Source organism: Brachyhypopomus gauderio, chromosome 21, assembly GCF_052324685.1.
Source record: "Brachyhypopomus gauderio isolate BG-103 chromosome 21, BGAUD_0.2, whole genome shotgun sequence".
Lineage (NCBI taxonomy): Eukaryota > Metazoa > Chordata > Actinopteri > Gymnotiformes > Hypopomidae > Brachyhypopomus > Brachyhypopomus gauderio.
Window position 1 is genome coordinate 5,173,639 of NC_135231.1, and position 8,815 is coordinate 5,182,453.

General features: G+C 40.8%; 1 protein-coding gene across 7 annotated transcripts; it reads right to left on the reverse strand.

Annotated features, from left to right (window-relative positions):
• Positions 1–471: 471 nt before the first annotated feature.
• trim101 (tripartite motif containing 101) lies at positions 472–8,508 on the reverse strand. 7 transcript variants are annotated; one of them, XR_013122734.1, is made up of 11 exons: positions 8,163–8,508; positions 6,163–6,311; positions 5,764–5,938; positions 5,538–5,633; positions 5,145–5,378; positions 5,009–5,031; positions 4,778–4,902; positions 4,351–4,676; positions 2,407–2,476; positions 1,132–1,249; positions 472–990 (listed from the first exon to the last, which is right to left on the reverse strand). XR_013122734.1 is itself a non-coding variant. In XM_076983886.1 (10 exons), exons 1-9 carry the CDS (start codon positions 8,325–8,327, stop codon positions 2,390–2,392), a joined length of 1,272 nt encoding a protein of 423 aa, XP_076840001.1. In that variant the 5' UTR covers positions 8,328–8,508; the 3' UTR covers positions 472–1,894; positions 2,364–2,389. The 7 variants fall into 7 exon arrangements, 4 of the variants coding, with proteins under 4 accessions (XP_076840001.1, XP_076839999.1, XP_076839998.1 ...); XR_013122733.1 differs by lacking the exon at positions 1,132–1,249 and adding an exon at positions 1,762–1,894 and having other exon boundaries at positions 2,364–2,476; XR_013122732.1 differs by having other exon boundaries at positions 1,132–1,894; positions 2,364–2,476.
• Positions 8,509–8,815: the final 307 nt, after the last annotated feature.

An 8,815-nucleotide genomic window follows, 5' to 3' on the forward strand; every position in this document is an offset into this window, starting at 1 on the left:
AAGTGAATGTTAAAATGGGAAACGTGGATTCTTTTCGAGAAACAAGCTGTCCGTATAAAATAGACATAGGTCTGCATGTTATATACTTTATAGGCTATACTAAAGCATGTGCAAGTTGTAAGATCTTCTGTGCCACTCAATGACGACTGAGCTGATCACAGGACCACTGATGGGGAAGGCCTATTATTACTACTACAATGGATCTTGTAGTCAATAATGGAACATTGTTGATTGCTGGACTGTTAATACTAACTGCATGGCATGTCGTATAGTCTCTAACCATAACCCTGCAGTGTATATTCAGTCAAAAAATGTTTCTAATGGAGTGGGTAGAGTGTAGACCGATGCTAAATATGCAGATCCTTCTTCATTTACTTTCATAGCAGAATAAACCTATTGGGTTTTGCAGAGGTCAGAATTCTTTCATTTTGTTCTGCTAAGTAATAAATAAACAATGCAAACAACTGGCAGGTATCCATTTATTGAACATGTTCTGTTTTCATATGTCAATATAATATGTGTGCAATAAAAAGGCACTAAAAAAGAAAAAGAAAACTGCAGTGCAATGACCCCAACCGTCTGATAAATGCAAAACCTGCAACAACCATACACCATAAAACTATATACTAAATCTATTAAATTTTTCTAAGGGGTGTTATTAGATAGGACGTTGACAACAGTGACATTTATCCAGGCACAAACAGAGGAAAATGCAGAACTTAAGACTTAAACACTGTCTACTAATATTTTTGCTGACAATTATTAAAAATGTCAGTGGTGCCTGGGGTATTACCAGGAATTTCTTAGAGGTAAAGCTCCTATTTTTTGGACCTTTGCACCAAAGTGTCCTGGGCCTGAGAGCTTTTCACCGAGTGACATGATTACTTCTTCTTGGCGAGAGGATTAATCCAGGAAAAGCTGAGACGAGAAGACTGACATTGACAGGAGGAGAGCTGTGGGTCCCACCACTGAGGTCTCTGCAGCTGCAGTCTGTTGGAGGCCATTAGAGCACATGATGATAGATGTATAACTGCTTCCAGGAATACTGTCACACCTACAGCTCTAGTGCTGACTTTGAAAGTGTGAAATGGGTGCTTATCAGTTCACATTACACTGGAAAACTGTATTCACCTGGGGTTAATTGAATATGGAGAGTTCAGCACATGGAACTGATTAACCATGAACCTCAAACAATGTTGTCACCTCCTTCAAATTGAAATCCAGCATCACCTCTTCCAGACATTTCCCTCTGGTAGTAGGTTCAGGGCCATCAAAACCAGCACAACCAGACATGCTAACAGCTTTTTCCTCAAAGCTGTATGTCTCATCAGATGTTGCTCAACGCAGTGGACACTTTGGACTTTAACTTTAAAACTTAAATTAACCAATCAATCTATAGCAACATCTCTGTAACATATGCTTTTTTGCACAAATGTACAGAATATGATCATATTCTGTAATATATTGTACATAATGTATTTTAGTAACATCTACTCTGACCTGCATGTGTATAGATAAAAAATATAGCAACACTTGGATGCTCCATCATTTAAATTTATTTGTTGCTGAGATTTTTTATCTGACCAACATCACATACCTTTTACATATAGACATCAGAGAACAATTAAAAATACTAAATAAACTGATTCTAGGGTACCTTAAAAATGCAAATATGACTTATTGATTCTATGGATTTGAATAACTGCACTAGAAGCAGGAAATCTACCCTACCATGAAGTGTCAGGTTTTCTGACTACCTACCTGACTAACTGTCTGTCTGCCTGCCTGTCTCTGTCTCCCTAGCACTGAGAGCATCAGAGCTGTTGTGAAAGGATTTATCAGTGCTTTGCTCCATCTCTATGCTGTCCTGGGCTCCCACTGAGCAGGGTTCACCCTGGAAAACGAGAGAGGAAATACACACTGAATACTAACCCTAAGTTAATTTTTTTTATCTTTCTGTCTTTTCTTCCTACTCTATTTCTTTCTTTTTCTGGGTGAGGGACTATAAAGGCTTATTGTAATACTGTGTTTTCACTAAAATACTTTAGGCTGATTCTTCAAACTATTAAGTTTCTTGTGAAGTTACTATTTTTTAAGTTAGTGTTGGTCATGTTGGCACAAGTTGTAGGTTGTGCCAACTTGTTGACTTGCTAATATGCTCCAAAATTGAACATGTGTACTCAATAGCCATCTACAATTATCTTCCATTAAAACATCAATTTGAACTTACAGTGGTATGCACACATTCAAAATTTGCTTACATTTACAGGTGAATTAAGATCACTACAGTTGATGTAAGTGAATGTGTTTATACAAAATGCAGTGGTAATAAAATTGTCCATATGTTATTATTAGGCTAGTACCTGGAAGCTGTACTTTCCCAGCAGTGCTATATGCAAAGGATACACTGAATGCTCCCCCATACCCTCTGGAGGATGACCAGAAAGGCCAGCACGTAAAACACAAGGGTGATGGCCTGAGGAGAGATGAAGGTGAAAATGGAGACAAGCACACACTGCTGTACAAAACAATATGAGGAAAAGGAAAGGACGCTGTCACCCCTTCAACAGCAGCAGTAATCTGTTGTCTTGTTGCTATGCAATCGTCCCTCAGGTGGGCGTGGCCCATTAGGGAACCAGATACCTGAGGGTCGTTTGTCTGTCTATATATGTTTTGTCTTTGTACCAGTTGACAGCTGGTTATTGCATCCTTCATTTGGATTATGTCACATGTTTTGTATTGTGCACTTTATCTATTAAATTCTCCATATTCCCAGAGACTGCCGTGATCGCTTTCTCCCAAACAGCATAGGGCTTGTCAGCTGTTCTCCAAATACAATCTAAGGTGTTCAGTGCTCAAAGATTTTCTCAAGTCACATATTTAGGTTCTATGAAGTTCTCTGCTTAGAAAAAAACACAAAGTCTAATTTGTACAGAATGCTGCAGCCAGAATCCTAACTAGGGCTAGAAAATTCGATCACATTAATTCTACTCTCTTGGTGTTGTACTGGCTTCTGATTAAATATTGAAGTGATTTTTTAATTCTTCTGTTGACCTATAAGGTGTTAAATGGTCTTGCTCTACAATATCTGAGTGATCCCATTGTATACTATAACTTATCTCGCTTACTGTCCTCTCAAAATGCAGGAATTCTCTTAACAAGATTACAGTCGGAGGCAGAGCCTTCTCCTTTAAAGCCCCTCAGTTATGGAATAGTCTTCCAGTGCCAATCCAAGATTCTGGCACAGTTCCAATCTTTAAATCTAGACTTAAGACTCAACTATTTAATATGAAGGTGTGGAGCTCAGGGGCCCCCAGTCATTGAGTCTTCTGGTAATCTGAGGTGTTGACACTGTCATCCAGCCATGTCATGCGTTCACTATAGTTGTGATAATAATTTAGGTGGAAAGGAATGGATCAGTGAGAACTCAAGACTGTGGTCACCTTCAGGCCCCTCCCTTTAGTTATGCTGCTATACATAAGCCTGCTGGAGCCATATGCTCCATATGCTCCATATGCTATATCACTGGCACATGTGCGATATATATGTTTGATTAAATTGATGTTCACATATTTAACCTGAATTTGTATCCTGGTTACATCCTTCTACCAACATGTGTTGTAAAAAGCTCTATATAAATAAAATTGACTTTGACTTTAGGAGAAAGTGAGGTCCATTCCTTAAAAAAGAAGCTTTGTAAAAAGGTGATGGTCATAATGCAGGTGTTACTGGAGGAAGAAGAGAAGCAAGATGACAATGTAAGCTAATATAGTGACTATTTAGTGTCCATGATCTATTGAAACTAACCGGCGGACATATAGAAGTGACCCTATCCATATTGACAGGCCCTTCCTGCAAATCAGATATATTCTTCTCAACCTCTGACCCATGACATTGGGCACTATCTCGGTCACCCAGGCATTTATGGTTCTCAGTGGCCACAGGCATCAAGCTACCATCCATCTGCATGGACAGGAGTGTATGTGGCAGCTGGAATAGGTGTTGAAATGAAGATTCCCCCACTAGAAGTGATGCTAGGTAAGGATCTTCCAAAGCATCACTTGGTCTTGCTTGGTCTGAATACAGCATTTGCCTGTAGGGTTTGTACCAGGTGGGGTAGAACTTGGTCTCTTCTCCAGCCTCACCTGAATCATGCCCTTCGCATCCTAATGATGACATGCCCTTGGAGGTAGTAATGGAAATTGGAATATGCTTGCCAATGTAGAATGGAATATAGGGCAATACATGTTTGAGGCTGAACCAATAATTGTTTCAGTGATGCAGAAGCTATGTGCATATTTCTAATAATAATATTGAAATGCAAGTGAGCTACAAGGAGACTGACTATACCTGTTGGGTGTTCCACCAGCTTTTTTCACACAGGACATTTTCTTTTGTTTCTGCATGACTCTCCTCTTGTGGTTGGGGATCCTCCCTTGTCTCAGACACAACCCCCTTTATTTCCTGGCTTACTGTCTTAAGTTCTTGATCTTGATCAGAGTTCTTTGTATTCAGTCTGAACACTGGTTCCAGTTCAGTTTCAGTTTCAGGTTCAGGTTCAGGTTCAGAGTCAGGGGCAGGGTCAGGCTTACTTTCAGATTCTGGATCTAGCTCAGGCTCTGACTCAGGATCTGGTTCTGGTTCAGGATCTGGAGTATCCTGAACCTCCTCTTCAGCTATAGGGCAATTAGTACAAGCATTATTCTCCCCTTTATGATAAAACAATAAAATAAGATGTTTGACTAAAAATCCATATTCCTGGTCATTCATGGCTCACCTTTGATGAAGTCCAGCTGGTAGAGAGCATTTTCCTCTGCATTGAAATCAACCTTATAGTGTTCCATGTTTTCATATCCAGGCACTGTTGTCTCCATTGGGATGTAATCAGTTGCCTTGGTGACCCTTTAAAGAGAAGAAAAAAGTATGATGTAAAAGGAAATATGGCTGAAGAAAATGATGAATTGCAATAGAATAAGATCTGCTGACGACTACACAAGTAGGCACTTACTTTTCAATAAGGCTTTTAGAGGTCTACAAGAAAGCAAGAAAACTATTACATTCAATAATCAATATAATAGGAAATATAGTAGGGCTTGTCTAGAATTTTAAGGAACACGAATGTTGCTACACAAATATTTGAGTACCTGTAGAAACGATGCCATCTCTGGCTCTTCCATGGCGCTCATGGCTGTCTGAACCAGCTTTGAGTTGGTGTCCACATGTTCACTGTAGGTGTGTACCAGGCTTCTGACCCAGGTAGCCTTTTCATCCTGCTCACATGTAATTTGCTGCATCATGATCTTACGTCTCTCTTCCAAAATGCCAAGCAACCGATCAAATTTCTCACACAGTATCTCCTTCTGGTTTTGCCCATTCTCCTGTTAGGGTTGAACATATTCTTACACAATATAATACATTACATTATTAGTACACTATTCTTCTTTAAAACATGCAATGAGACAGTGAACCGATATCAGAATTTAGACATTAGATGTTTTGGCATCATATGGTGTAATCAAAGTACGGCCAAGTCAAACCTCAATGTTCCTACAGATTTCCTCAAGATTATTTATACAAGCTTGGATTTGTCCATTACTGGCAACCAAGGTTCCAATCCCTTCATTTAGCTCAGCCTATAAAATAAAACCAGCATACGGAATATTAATCCGTGACTTCCCTGAATGTTTACAAGCTACACAGGTTTGTGTTGCTGTAATATTTTTTCATGAACAATAGCATCTTTCATACTCAGGCCAGTCTTACCTTCTGTTGCTGATAGACATCAGGTAGAGGAGCCACTTGGCAGCTGCTATGTGCCCCAAACACTTTACACAGTGAGCAGGTGGGGACCTGACAGGTGATGCAGTAAATGTTGAGTTTTTCCCCATCGTGCACCTCACAGGTTATTTGTGCCAGTGGTTTTGGTGAAGGCCTATAGCTAAAGACATACAGAATTGCTACAAAATAAAAATCTAAAAAAAAAAGATTCAAAACATAGACAAAAAACACTGAAATATTATGAAAAACAGCATGTTTAAAAGCTTGTAGTGTATACCTAAAGGTTAATTGAAAGTACAAGCTTCTCAGACAAAATAATTTGTCCAAGGGATGGACTGTGTTTGAAATGTCATATTTAATGAGATATGGTGATTCATTTCTGACCTTTCATATGTTTGCTTGTAGACATCAATTATATTTTCCACTAGTAAGTTTCGCTGGAGTCCATATACCCCGTGACGGTCCAAAACAACTTCACGTCGACAGGATGGGCAGCGAAAGTGGCCTCCAATCCCAACCTGGAACAGAGATGGCTACACCCTCTCACTCAGCATGCCGTTCCTATCATGTTATTATCCACTTATCCAATATTACCATTATCAACTTGCCCTTGGGATCAAATTTTCGAGAAAAGCTTATTAAGGACCGTCGGGCTGCTGGGAACGGCTTTTGAGAAGTTCAAGCTGACTGCGTAAGAACTTCATTATAATTAGTGTTTTGCTTTCTTGTAAAGATGGCAGGACTCATTGGTACAGGAGTAATATCGTTCAGAGTCACTTTTGGAACACAAATTAGCGGATATTTTACTTATGACCACCATTTGCTTCAGATTCATCTTCTCTTGCTAAGGGAATGTATAATGCATAACTTTACAGAAATCCCCTTGGGGCCAGCCTTCTATTTCTGACTCATCACTGATATGGCAATGCAAGAACACTTCTGTAAACACGTGTTTCTCGGTAGTGTTGATATAGATTCCAGATAAAGACAGGTCACTTGCAGTTGTTTCTTTGTCTCTGAGGTAAAGAGAGAAAGCAAAGGAAGCCATGATGTGGAGTGGATGTAAGGGAGAGGGAGTCCCAGTCGCTATCCTGAAATAGTCCTGCTCTTTAAAAGGCTCCAGCAGCTGAGGAATATGGGTTGAAAGGAAATCAAAGTCCCTGCTCAGAGCTGCACACTGCAAGTCCTGTATGGCCAGAATAGTGCACAGTATATAACCTGTGCTAGTCTATTTGTTAAATACTGGTTCAATCTTATAGTAATTAACCAAATAATTGAATCAAGCTTGCCAGAGCAGGATCAACAGTTACAGCTCTAAACGCATTACTAAGACTGAACTGGGTGGCTATTTTCACTACCCTCACATTGGCAGCCCAACATTCATTTTCTTTCCCTCAGTCAGCAGGATCAACTGAGCAGCTTTGGCCCGAGAGTACCTGCAGTGTCATACTGTCACATTTATGAACAAGGAAATGCAGCCTGCTCCCTGAACCACTACCCCCTACCTGACTACTTTCTTATATTACCCACAATGCACCCTCAGAACTGCATGGTAGGAAAGCTTCAGAATCAGCAGGTCTTACAATAATCTTCCAATAATCCTGTAAGTCACCTATGATGTTTGTTAATGAGACATTATGAATGTACAAATGTCGAGGTGACTGGGTTTACCTGAGCTATGGACGTGAGCCAAAATCCAGAGATTGCTGTGACATGGCGGCTTCACATTTAAATCACACTGTCCATTGTCTGTTCCGTAAGAGATTATTCCAGCTCAAAGGCAGCAAATGTAGGGCGTATACTATATTTACACCGAGGCTTTCAGACTGAGTTTAGGCATCGATAGCCCTCACACCTGTTAGGGATCTGCACATTTTCATGGTGATCAGCCAGAAGTGTTTTGACATGTCTTTATGTTGCAACTGCTACGTGTGGCTTCGAAAATATGTTATGGCAAACGCTGTGTACTCAAGTGCATGTGCAGTGCCTTATGCACCTGCTTTTGCGAGCACATAAACACGCTCTCTCTGACCAACACAGAAATGCACAGGTGACTGCAGTGTTTCCCTATTCTTGGGAATGATGAACAATGTAGTAACACTGACCGTGCCAATGAAATAAACTCAGCCCAGGAAACTGTTTAAAAACTCACTCTAGTGTTCGTTGTACCCTTTCCCAAAATTTCACTGCTAAACATTGGAGTTTAGTTTTGGCCTTTAAATAAACAAAAAAAAATTCCCAGTTAAGACGGTCTCTATGTCATTAGACTGATACACTTTCCAAGTGTCAGTTACACTGACCTCTGCTCTTAAAATACGCTTGCCTCGGTACGCAAACATATGTGCTCCCATTGAGCGGAGGCAGCGCTCGGACCAAGAGCTCACCTGGTAGAGTTCGTTGGCACACTTGCGACACAGGTTGTGCTCGCAGGGCAGTATGACCACGGGCTTGGTGAACACCTCCAGGCAGATGGGGCAGATTAGCTGCTTCTCCAGCGTGTCCAACGAAACATCCTTGTGGAAGGAGCTCAGGTCCAGTGGAACAGACATGATTCTCTAGGAGGTGTGAGGGTACAACACAGGTGTGTGTGTGTGTGTGCCCTGCTCAAGCTCCTCAAGGATTCTGAACCCTGTTAATCATCTTCAGTCTTCATATAACTGTGTTTTTGATTTCTGCTGCTCTGCCTAGTTCCTCCCCTGTGCAGAGTCTCCGATGGACGGACCTTAGGAGTGTGTGTGTGTGCGCGCACGCATAGAGGGGTTTGGTTACGGCCCTGCAACCCCCCCACACCCCCCCTGAGGTCTGCTTTGCCCATATCAGGCAGGTGGAATGCTGGCAAGGAGAAGTGAAGGCCTCTCTCCAATTACTAGGAGAAAAGACGCCAGTAGGAAATAGAAAATCCCTCTGCAGTTACATTTGTGCAACATGCAGTATATCTACTGTATGTACTGTACTTGTACATAGACAAAAATGCACATGGTTTCCTGTGTAAACATAAAAAAGCATATTAAATTGCTCACTTAGCCTTAAAAACTTT

Bases quoted from the DNA above. Each gene is read 5' to 3' on its own strand.
- trim101 (XM_076983883.1), bottom strand. From the start codon at position 8,327: ATGTCTGTTCCACTGGACCTGAGCTCCTTCCACAAGGATGTTTCGTTG. The intron at 5,032-5,144 runs GTACTCAAATAT...GCTTTCTTGTAG, and splicing joins AGATGGCATCGTTTCTACAG to ACCTCTAAAAGCCTTATTGA. The intron at 4,903-5,008 runs GTAAGTGCCTAC...TTCTCTTTAAAG, and splicing joins TCTAAAAGCCTTATTGAAAA to GGTCACCAAGGCAACTGATT.